We start from the raw sequence: 12,790 nt of genomic DNA, 5'->3' as shown, positions 1-12,790 counted from the left end.
ATTGCGTTTGGGTACAGTCGCAGTCACCACAGCTGCAGGTCTCGCAGCCTCCGTCGCCTTACCTGGAGGTGACCCCCAAGATCATGACCCTCGGGCCGGCGTACACGCGGGGAGTGAACGTTATACACGTCGGAGACCGACCACAGGTCTGTATCATCATCCTCCTACCCTCAGAGCACTTGACATATTTAGCTGGCCCCGATCCCTGCAGACACCTCCTAATTTTACATTAAGTTATACCTGTCATCTTCTTATTCGCCGAAAAGGAAAGAGACGGATGATTGACAGACGTAAATTTTAGGAAGAATGTTACATCACTGTATACGACTTACTACTTACATAGTTTCTTTTTTTTTGTGACTAACAAGTCTTACCTTATTTAGCCTATACGATCCCACTGCTGGGCAAAGGCCTCCCCTTGATTTTTCCACTCCTCTCGACTTTGCGCGATTTCCACAATTATGGTAAATATAAATAACAAAATATTTAAAAAAAACGGCCCCAGGTGTCCCAGTCCAGCCAGCAGGAGTACAGCATAAACAAGCGCATCCGCCGCAGCGAGGTGGTGCTCCGCCAGGCGGCGGACTGCGTGTCGCGCGGCTGCACCTTCCAGACAGTCTCCGAGCAGTTCAACATACCCATCTCCACCATACGGTGAGTTATTGGAACCATCATCAGCACATTAACGTCCCCACTGCTGGGGCACGGGCCTTCCCTATGGATGGATAGGGAGATCGGGCCTTAAACCATCACGCGGGCCCAGTGCGGATTGATGGTTATTAACGACTGCTAATGCAGCCGGGACCAACGGCCTAACGTGCCTTCCGAAGCACGGAGGAGCTCGAGATGAAAACTTTTTTTGTGGTCACCCATCCTATGACCGGCCTTTGCGAAAGTTGCTTAACTTCAACAATCGCAGACCGAGCGCGTTTACCGCTGCGCCACCGAGCTCCTCTTAGTTATTGGAACATTTTCCCTTTTTCTTATCGTGTGGGTCGTGTGGGTTGTTAGGTGGAATCAATCCTGGTGTCATTTTCCCTTAAATCAAATTGATTGGCTCTTAACACCAATCTAAAGCCTCTACTTTGTAAATGTATTTCTCCTTCCGAGAAACTGTGCGCGCGATGTGCGTGATGGTTTAAGGCCCGATCTCCCTATCCATCCATAGGGAAGGCCCGTGCCCCAGCAGTGGGGACGTTAATGGGCTGGTGATCAGGCCCGTGCATGTCAGTAAACCGGCAAAAGCCGAGGAAATCTAAGGTTTTAAAAATAATAATTGTGTTTAGTAATAGTTTTTTATTATATACAGATTCTTCATGGCCCGCAAGGGGATCCTGCCGCAGCGGCGACGCGGACGAAGTACACAAGTTGGTAATTTCATATCTACTTAACTTTTTTTACCAATCTACACATATACATACATAAACTCACGCCTATTTTTTTTTTATTTAACCAAAAAAAATGTACATATACATGGAATAATGCAGACATACCAATAAACCGTCTTGGGTTTGTCCTGGCATGCCATCGCTTCATTATATCTTGTTTTAGAAATTGTTTTACTTACTATTTTTAAACAGTGATGTGTTTTATTTCAACAGTGGCCCCGATTCCTGCAAACACCGCCTAATTTTATTTTAAGTTATATCCGTCATTTTCATATCCGTCGAAAAGGAAAGGGACGGATGATTCACAGCTCTTAATTTTAGGAAGAATGAGTAAATGAATGAATAACCCGGGCGAATCAAAAGGTACCTCGCTGGTATGCAATCCGTTTGACGTGCTGTCTACTTAACTGTGACGAGTTATTAACGGATGTAAAATTTTTAGACGGTTGGTTTAGATTTGTGCTTAAAATTGACGTGTGTTCCATTAATTTTATGCTTGTCGATTACCCGTCCCTTTCCTTTTCGGCGGATATGAAAATGACGGATATAACTTAAATAAAATTAGATGGTATTTACAGGAATTAGCACCATTTTTTCTTTAAATTTATTATTTATTTCCATATGTCGTGTACATATGTATGTGTGCATGTGCATATGTGTTTGGTTAGACCTACGAGATTCTAAGCCCTCTTGGTGTCGGAAGCTGCCTTTGTTATGACAGCTTCCGCTAAACGTATATGTGTGTGTGTAATTTCCCACCACGTTAGCAGACTATGGGACTCCATTTGCTTCGATCTGACACACTTCTCTTGCTTCCTCCACATTTATCAATTGTTTTATACACACACGCCGGTTCAAACTCAATTCAGAGTAGAATCTCTTATGTTATAATGTATGATAAGGTGCAAAAGTCCAATCAGTTTCTTGGTCGCACTTAAGACCTCCTGGTTACATGTCGTTTCTGTAATAGACCAAATACACCTAAAAAAACATAAATTTTATAATTATGACAACTAATGGTTCATAATTTCACCACTAGACCATGGCTGTTAGAGCCACAGAATATGAATAATCTTCTATCTGTATGCCACATTTACTACAATAACTTTTCATTACATTTCAACTTCTCTTACACTTTAGTTTGTATTTCCTTGTACATGACGTGTGCAATAAACACCCCCTGTCTGCCCCGCAGGTGAGTCGGCCGTGCAGTAGTCCAGAGCCGCCATTCCACATGCAGCATTATAAGCTCCCCACCACACTGCTACCCCCCGAGTGTGACTCCCCCCCGCCGGCCGAGATCCCACAGTGAACACGTGTGTACGGTCACGAGCATTAATATGTATACACTTTGGTACCATGTCACATTAACTTTTTTGACAAATTGAACTGTAAGTCTCACTAAATGTCAAATAATGTTAGTGCGACAGAGTCCTAAAGTGGGTATATTATATTGCTCATGACTAGTTCTAATAGAAACAACTTCAGTGCTATCCAGGTAAAATAATAGTGGATACGACTTATAGATAGCGCTGTAACAACACCTAATTTTCTCATTGCACAGATATTTGTTCAAAATTAAAACACACAACGGGTTCTTACCGCGTTTAAATCAGGGATATGAGACTCACGATATTTCGACACTGTTGCAAGTGCCATGATCACGGGATGACTGATGAGATTGGAGTGGAGTAGGTAGATCCATAATTTTCTACGGGCAGACATATTTGTCTACCCTCTTTCTTTGCCGCTTGTTTATGTATTTGATATCGGAATGTTCGGAACCAGTCATCCCGTGATCATAGCACTTGCAACAGTGTCCAAATATCGGGAGTCTCATATCCCTGCTTTAAACGCGGTAAGAACCCGTTATTATGTGTTTTAATTATGATTATGTTTTTACCTATATTACGTTCCTTACCATATCTACTATATGAATAAATAACGGATACTTAGCTTATGAGAGAGTTAATTTTATATTTCACCAACAAGAACAAGACGTAAGCAAGAAAACAAAAACAATATACAAAACGTTGTCAAAAAAGAAGAAATATAAAAAACATTTTTTTTTTATTTATAAAAAAAAAGTAAAAGGATTATGAAATCTGCTAAGAGTTCGCAACAGACTCAATAAAATTTGCCCTTTGTCCTAAAATGCGTGTCACGTGATTTTGATCGTATTTTGACAGAACGACATGACTTATTTGGGTTCACATATTAATCAATCGACATAGCGACATAATTATATCGTCAGAATCGATAAAATGACCGTGACAAAATTTTATCGCGTTGCGCATGATAGCCCTACTGGAAAGTCCTTTACTGTACACGACAAAATAGTCACGAGGTTTTTAATGGCCTTTATTTCCATCGTAACATAAAGTACATACCTAAGTAGTACAAGAACTCAAACACAGATGGCGGTAGTGAGTAGTACTGAGATTGCCTAAAATGTCATAATTACCTGCAGATCGTAGAATTGATCATTTCATGATGTGTTCGACCATTTCATGAAATGGTCATATTTCGTGAAATAGCCAACCTATTTACCCGTTGACCATATCGTTGAAACGTCAACGTTTAATGATATTTCAATCAACGTTTGGCCATATCGTTAATGCAAGCGATGTCCATGTTATGTGGTGTAATAAAAATTCGAATAGTCGATTCATTTCTTAGGTTCTAAATTATGTACATATTCGACATGGAAAATTGTACAATTACTTTATTTCACCGATTATAGTAACAATTTTAAATATAATCGACACCAGCGCCACTACCGGTGGATAATGTTACTAATTTTACGGTATGATTGCCAACGTTTGGCCATATCATGAAGTAATCATGCATTTAGTTGGTCATATTGTTAAACGTTTTGGGTTCATTGATCTGGCCAAACTAAATCATGATGTGGCCAACGAATGATAAATATGACCATTTCATGAAATGATCAATTCTAAGATCTGGCCACGACATTCATATAAATAGAGAACCGTGATAGCCTTGTTCGGAGAATGCTTGTCCCGGGTTCGAATCCTGGGTCGGGCTCTAAACCACTGAATTCGAATTTTATGAGTCTGAATTCATTATATTTGGATCATAGATATAATATATCACGATTTGTGCCCAGTTTGCTTTGTACCAGCAATAGGCTCGCCGTCAAATTTGTCTGGGACTTAGACATAGCTGGCGAGGTGGCTGAGGAGGTGGGTATATCCTATATACACCTCTGCCTACCCCCTCGGGGATACAGGCTCGATGCTCGATTATGTTGTATTATGAATAGAAAACGATTCGTTTCGCACATTCAAATCATCAAAATAATGAAATTGTGAATATAAAAACTTTAGTAATGAATCTCAATGTCGTTGTAAAAACTAAGTTGTAAGAAATGTAAAATGTGTTTGAGCTGCGCTCGCCATAGGTTGTAGCCGGTGAACGGAAGTAAACATTGGAGTGATTGGAACTCTCTGCCGTCTTCTGTATTTCCGAATGCATATAACGGTGCTTTCAAGGCCAAAATGAACAGGCATCTTCTGGGCAAACCCATAGAGCAGCCATAGAGGCTATAGTGGCAGCCACTCACTTCGCGACACCAAACACTTCAGGACCCCGATACCGACCCCGCCGGCGTGGTCGACAATTTCCCTCAATCAGCGCTTATATCTATCAACCTACTAGAGTCGATTAAGTCTTTCAAATATTTTTCCCCTCACACGACGCCCTGAGCCGAGGTTCGCGCCCAACTGGGCACCCTCAGGCCTGTTGTCATAAACGTTGTACCGGGTGAGAGCCTTCAGCGCTCCCCATTTGTCCGGCCAAGTAGTTAATGCCATCTGCGGCAAATCTACAATAAGTCACGTCAAAAAAAAATACCATATTTACTTCCGTTCACTGGTTGTAGTAACACTGCTGTAGTCGTTTCGAAACATTGATTTATAGAATCATTATTGCAGTATTTGTTTCGGTGTCTATATAAAAGTTTAACAAAATCATTTTTTATTATTTTAGTGCAAATAATACAACCGTAGATATAATAATAGTATTACTTTATAGATAAATCCCAGCGCAGGCGACGCTGGTTCCGCGGCGCGAATCATATCAAAGGTTTCGACCAATAGCGGTACGATGTTTATCTAAGTAGATAGCATTGGCGGCGTCTATTGGCCAAGGCCCTCGATGTAATTTGTCGCGGGCCCCGTGCCGCGGGCGCTGATACATATAAGATATTTTTCCACGACATACAATAAAACAATGTACATAAAATACTATTTAATAATTATTATCATCGTAATAATCGTGTACTTACGTACATTAATAAAGCATTTTTTAAATTAAGTCCTAACTTTTACGTATTTGATTGTACTTAATTGTCACAAGTTTACAGTGAATAGTATTATTTTATTGATTATTTTTAGTGTATTTTTAATTGATTAATGAATTATTGATCTGTGAAGGTTTGAATGCTAGCGCCATCTATATTCTCAATTTAAAAGCTCGAAATCTGAATTTTTCGTATGCACACACATTTGCCATGTTACACGCAAAATACGTTATTGGCAAAAAGACGTAATATATTAAACAAAAAAGTAAATACAGTATTTTCTTAAAAAACGAATAACATTGCAACAAAGTATAATTAACAATACACAACAGGATATTTAAATTGTTTCCCAAACTAAAAATATAGATGGCGTTAGCATCCAGCAAAGTTATAAAAGTTACAATTTATTTCGTAAGATGGCGCCAGTGAGAAATACATTTATTTGCATGCAGCTAAGACGGGCAGCTATTTTTGTGATTTTATTTTAAGTTTTCATTAGTAATAGAAAGTACAGTCGTCATTTTAAACCACTGAATTCGACTTTATCAGTATTACTACAAAACAAAGACTAAAAGATAAACTATTTTTAAAATATAATCCGTACACGAAAGAAGTCCCACAGGCCGCGGCGCTACTGTCGCAGACTGTGCATAGAATTATTATAACTTGTCAAGTGTTGTGTTGTTTGTTTTGACGAAACATTTGTGGATTTATGGTTTATTCTTGTTTTTAGTTCCTTTTTGACGAAGCCTGTGGTGGATTTAATGATGTATTTTTTTTTCATTATTTACTTGTCAAGTTAGTTTCATCAAAATCCGCCGACTTCTTTCGTGGCGCGAAATACTATTTTAAACCTAGTTTATTTTTAGTTTGTTTTGTAGTAACACTGTTTATGTTTTATTACAAAGCGAAGATTAAGCATACCCCGGTCACTTCATATAAAATACCTCGTTTTACACAGACACTACACATTGACGTTATCGTACACGCGCATCTGTGTGTGTGTGTGACGTCTGACGTCGTAAGATTCAAGCCTACACTATGTTCGAGAGGAGCGGAGCGGGGGAATTAGGTTCATAAATATAAATAGGGTGTTAGTGACATCGTAACGAATACTAAGGGGGATGATTCAGACCATTATTCTAAGTTAATATTAAGTGGAATTTTCCGTCGCAAAATTCACGGTTTTTTTTAGTTTTTTTTTTTTAATTATTTTCAATTTTATACTTTTGCGATGGAAAATTCCACTTGATATTAACTCAGAATAATCAGCTGAATCATCCCACTCAGTATTCGTTACGATGTCACTTACACCCCATACAAGTACCATATGGTAGCCATACAAGTAGGTATGGGTGTTAGTAACACCGTAACGAATACTGAAGGGGATGATTCAGACCATGATTCTGAGTTGATATCAAGTGGAATTTCCTGTCGGAAAATTCATGAAGATTTTAGTGTTCTTTTTAAATATTTTCCGTTCCATACTTTTGCGATCGAAAATTCCACTTGATATCAACTCTAAATCACGGCCTGAATCATCCCCCTCAGTATTCGTTACGATGTCACTAACACCCTGTATAGTTTTTTTAGGTATTTTGTGTGTACTATTTATATAAGTAGGTATATATATTAGGTTATGTATATAGGTTAGGTATACCGGGTGTTAGTGACATCGTAACGAATACTGAAAGGGATGATTCAGACCATGATTCTGAGTTAATATCTAGTGGAATTTTCCGTCGCAAAATTCATGAAATTTTGAGTTTTGTTTTTAATTATTTTCAATTCCATATTGTGCTTTTAGCTGCATAGAACCCAAATTTCAATAAAAAAAACAATAATGACAAATTATCGAAAATTTTCGATGTAATGGAGACAACAGCTGCTCGAACGGGTCAACGGCCACACGCACCGCGCCGCGCGCCCCGCTCCGCACGCCCCGCTCCGCGCGCCCCGCGCCGCACGCCGGCGGCGCGGCGGCGGCGCGGCCTACAAAGTAGGCACTACGAACCGATCCTATTTCTTTCTCTGTCTATCGTAAATTATAAATTTATTTTATTCTTATTCTTAAATGGACGGATAATCAACAGGCATAAAATTTATGGAATACACGTCAATTTTAAGCAGAAATCTAAAACAACCGACAGAATTAAGTTACCAGCGAGATACCTTTTTGATTCGACCGGGTTATTCATTCATTTACTCATAGGAATCAGGGCCATTATCTACCTAAAACAGTTGAAACAGTAAATAATTGTATTCTTTGTTGTCATTAGAATAACTAACAACCAACTAACACAACCACCACAGATTAGGTAATTAGTTACCTACTATGTCAACCATCCACCAACTTAGTATGTAAGTACCTACGCAAAACCTCGCTACACAAAAATCGAAAATAAATAAATAAATAAATCTTTTAGATCAATACCCATTATTGTTACAAAGCAAGACCTATCGGTACTATCGCTAGTGTCGATCTAAATGTACTATCACTACTTTCGATAGTTTAGACAATTTTCAAGTTCAACAATTGATAATCTACCTATCGATAGTTCGGCAACTCCGCCGCGTAGGCAATGTCGGCATGTTCAAAGAAAAAAATTGTCCGAGTGGAGTGATCTTATTTTTCTTGTTACATGTTGGTACCGTACCGAGGTACTAAGTACTAAGTTATTCGTAGTTTTAAATCTCATTGTTAAATCATCAGTAAAGAACTAATTAAACCTATCCTGTTCTGTGTACAATATTCATGTAACGGCTACGTGCTTACATAAGTACCTAGTAGACGGGAGCAACGACTTAACGTACCTTCCGAAGCACGGATCATTTTACTTTCGGACAATCAGGTGATCAGCCTGTAACGTCCCAACCAAAGGCCTTATAAACAGATTTTTGTGATATGTCCCCACCGGAATACGAACCCGGACCCTCCGCATCCCATCGCTCAACCACTGGACCACATAGGCCAAGAAGGTTCTAAGACATAATTAAAGGATCCTGGGACGCAAGACCTCCGAGTTAGGGCTTGTTTGATCTGTCTTGATGGATACTCGGACGTGAATAGCCTCACGGATCAAGGGCAACGCGCGCCAATAAAGTAGGCATTACGAACAGATACTAGGTATTTCTTTGAGTTGATAGGTATCAAGTGAAGTTTCCTGTCGCCAAATTAATAAAAAAAATAGATTTTTTTCAGTCCCATATTGTGTTTTAAGCTGCATAGAACGCACATTTAAAATAAACAAATAAAAATTACTAATTATTAAATTTTATCAATGTCATCAATAATAATAATAACGTATCTACAACTTCAGCTATGCGCAGGTGAATAGCCGGCGCACGGGTCAAGGGCAACGCTCGCCAATAAAGTAGGCATACGAACAGATACTATTTCTTTCTCTGTCACTTGCACCATAAACATACTCTCTCTCTCTAGTCGTCGGCTCGACTCGGCCGCGGCCGGTGCGTCGTCGGCGCCCTTAGTCGGCGCCTTTGATGCTTTGCGCTAACGCCGCCGCCGCGCGCTTCCGCTCAGTCGAATACTAAGCTTGACCCGAATCGCGTGATGTTTTTCGAGGATATTTTTTTCGTGTTTGTGAGTGTTTGTTTCATTCTGTAAATGAGTAGTGTCGACTATGATGATAGATCATAGACCATTTACTGCGCAAAAGTATGGAAGATTGTTGATGTTTATTAAAGAGCAAGGTGTTGTGTTTGTGAGTGCGTGTGATACCTACCTACCGCGGAGGAAACGCGATGTTGCATTCCTACGTGACGTGACATGTTCTAGGGTACCTACCTAGGTACTTCATCCGAAGGAATAACAATTAAGGTAAGGCAAGAGTAGAGTTTTTATTGTTAATAAGTTAGGAACGTTTTAATAACTGGTAGGTAGGTACCGTGCGTGAAAAATCGTGGCAGTAGGTGTTCTACTTCAACAAACAACATTTTTAAACGTTGAACCACTACTAAGCATCTAAATACAAGAGAATGAAAACTCCTACCTAGATATCAACATCGTATCTCACACGCGTAACGTAGCCGCGCGTAAGTTTAGCGTCTGTGTGGCGCGTTGTTCGACTTACATTGCGGCACAGTAAAAATTGAAAATCTTAATTAAACATTTGCGACAAGAAAAACACCCACCATCGTTTTTAGTACAATAAAATAGGCGTTCCATTTTTTTTTTCGTTACGATGTCACTAACACCCTGTATATTATATTTGTAAGTATGTTATATATTTATTTGCATGTATTTATTGGTAATAAGTTGTACTTATAGTTTGTACCCGCAATCTTTCAATTTTTTTTTTACATTTTTCCTCACCTTATGGTTGTCTGGAAGAAATCGCTTTAAGCGATAACGCCGCCATTTGCTATGTACTTAGTTAAGAGACTTTTTGTAATTATTTCTTTTTATTTTGGTGCAATAAAGTGTATTTGTATCGTATTGTATAATAAATGTGTAGTGTCTGTGTAAAACGAGGTTGTTTGTATGAAGTGTCCGGGGTGTGACCATGTAAATAGCCAGTATCAGGACTCGCTCCCTATCAGGACATGGTAATAACAGCGCTGTATTAAAAAATATCTCGAACAAAGTTGTTAGATTATGTTATTATTTACTTGTTATAAATACAATTGTGCCATTTTGTTTATTGTCAACGTAGGACAGTGCATACATGTATAAACTCACGTCTGTGATCCCTAACGAGGTGGGCAGAGACACAAGTAATCAGAAGACAACACTTAAGGAGCGTACAACACAGGAATATAAATTTAAAAAAAATGGCCCACGTGTTTATGACATCCTAACATACCGGTTAAATTGATAACCTCCTTCTTTTTGAAGTCGGTTAAGAAGTATAAAAAGGCGGCCTTATTGCTACGGTAGCATATTTTTTCAGGCAACCTTTGGGAGATAAGATATGTAATGAATTAAATAACAGCAAGCACTTTTCATACGAAGTCCTAAGATGGTTGTCTTCTGATTGCTTGTGGCTGTGTCTACCCTGTTAAGGATTAAGGCCGTGAGTCTATGTTTGTATGGGGACCGCTGCCGTAGAATATTGTCATAGGGAAAGCTCGATAAATGTACAGTCACGAGTACTAATGTGTATACACTTTGAAACCATGTCACATTACCTTCTTTGACAAATTAAACCGTAAGTCTCATTAAATGTCTAATATGATAGTGCGACAGGGTTCTAAAGTGGGTACATGATATTGCTCATGATTGTACAATGGACCCGATTCCTGCAGACACCTCCTAATTTTATTTTAAGTTATACCTGTCATTTTCTTATCCGTCGAAATGGAAAGGGACAGATGATTGACAGCTGTTAATTTTAAAACGAATGAATGAATAACCCGGGCGAATCAAAATACATCTCACTGATATGCAACCCGTTTGACGTGTGCTGTCAATTTAATTCTGTCGGGTTATTGGCCTATGTAAAATTTTAGAGGGTTATTATGTTTCATAAATGTTCACAAATAAAATATATTTACATGTTATGTTAAATGTAAATAAATTTTATTTGTGAACATTTATGAAACAAATAAAAGAGAAGGTACAGTACAGGTCGTGTCATATCAGGAGGTGAAGGATTTGGCGGGAATAAGAGAGGAATGGCGATTACTCCACCGACAAGAGCGCAGCTCTTAGAGAGAGAAATAAATTTTATACCTGTCGATTACCCGCCCCTTTCCTTTTCTGCGGATAAGAAAATGACAGGTATAACTTAAAATAAAATTAGGCGGTGTCTGCAGAAATCAGCACTATTAAAGAGTCTCAAATTAGGTAGTAATAAAAGATGGTAGTTTTGCAGATTGTATAGACGCATAGAACGTGCTGTGTGTAGATACTATTACTGACGTGAATAAAGCGTATTTTTGTGTATGTTGCCTTTTATTTTTAAATAATTTCATTAGTCGCTGCGGTCCTGTGGCTTACCGGCTTGTTTCTTTTTCTTTCTTGGTACCTGTATATTATAATTGGAAAGAATGGAATTATTATTTTTGAATTGAATTTGAATATATACACCATTAACACATGTTTATGGAATACGATGTTCGTGCGTCACCCAACAGGGTCCACATAATATCAGTGTCGTGGTTCACGCCGCTTGTGCTGAGTGAGGCCCTTTAATCTCAGGACGTCCACCACCACCTTATGGTCATTTCGACAAACATCCGTCTTGCTTTTTTGTAATTGTTTTAGTGGAAATTTGATATGATGTTGTTGTCTTTTTTTTGTGTATGGCGTCCTTTTATAATTTTTTTTTTTAAGTATTCTATTCTTCTCAAGCGCCGGGCGTCGCTACCGGACTTGCACCAATGAGTTATTAATTTATCTAGCAGTTTTCACTAACACAGTTGTCTCGACCATTATAGACGGCGATACGGCTCACCTATCACGTTGGTCTAACAGAAAGCTCTGTGAGGCGTGGGTACTTAGTTCATCTTGCGATGGATGGACCTCTGGCTGCCTCAATTAGGATAATATAGTTATGTTAATGTTAATTTGATTCAAGTATAAGTGGTAAGCTTTTTAGTGGTGCTTGTCTTCCCGGGCATGTCGTAAAAACCGACAGAGGGATTGTGTCCTCTAACATGATGGACTAATGTTATGGGCGATAGGCTGATCCCTTATCACCATAAAGTTCATCATATCCAGCTTACGACATCGTATCAACAGTGGCTGCAAGTTGTCTTTGATTACTTGTGGCTCTGCCCACCCCATTAGGGATTACGGGCGTGAGTTTATGTATGTATGTATGTATGTATAAGTGGTAAGCTCGAAAGAGGAAAACTAACGGATGAGAGCTTTCAGCACAACCCATTTGTCCTGTCAAGTAGTCATACTAAACGCGGCAAATATTCAGTCACGTCAAAAAAAAATGAAGAGAATTTAGGTAAATTCCCAAGGACAAAGATAAAACGTGTAAAAAAGACAAAATATTTTTATTTTAGTAAGTAAACATTTACTTTTATTAAAAAGTGCGCAGGTTCGATATTATATTATTTTAAATAACAGTAAGTACCTGATTTGACTACTTGGAAACTCCCTATT

General features: G+C 38.8%; 1 protein-coding gene across 2 annotated transcripts in view; it reads left to right on the top strand.

Annotated features, from left to right (window-relative positions):
• LOC126379175 (uncharacterized) overlaps nucleotides 1-3,611 on the top strand; it is a 56,874-nt gene extending 53,263 nt beyond the window's left edge. The window contains exons 9-12 of one of the 2 annotated variants that reach the window (XM_050027846.1): nucleotides 18-146; nucleotides 506-654; nucleotides 1,310-1,367; nucleotides 2,584-3,611. In XM_050027846.1, the coding sequence (XP_049883803.1) occupies nucleotides 18-146; nucleotides 506-654; nucleotides 1,310-1,367; nucleotides 2,584-2,700 (453 nt within the window). In that variant the 3' untranslated portion in view covers nucleotides 2,701-3,611. Of the gene's footprint in view, nucleotides 1-17; nucleotides 147-505; nucleotides 655-1,309; nucleotides 1,372-2,583 lie in introns of both variants that reach the window. The other variant, XM_050027847.1, reaches the window with a different exon arrangement.
• The last annotated feature ends 9,179 nt before the right edge of the window (nucleotides 3,612-12,790 follow it).

The sequence above is a fragment of the Pectinophora gossypiella genome, chromosome 28 (genome assembly GCF_024362695.1).
Source record: "Pectinophora gossypiella chromosome 28, ilPecGoss1.1, whole genome shotgun sequence".
Taxonomy (NCBI): domain Eukaryota; kingdom Metazoa; phylum Arthropoda; class Insecta; order Lepidoptera; family Gelechiidae; genus Pectinophora; species Pectinophora gossypiella.
This window is presented reverse-complemented; position numbering and strand designations above follow the sequence as displayed.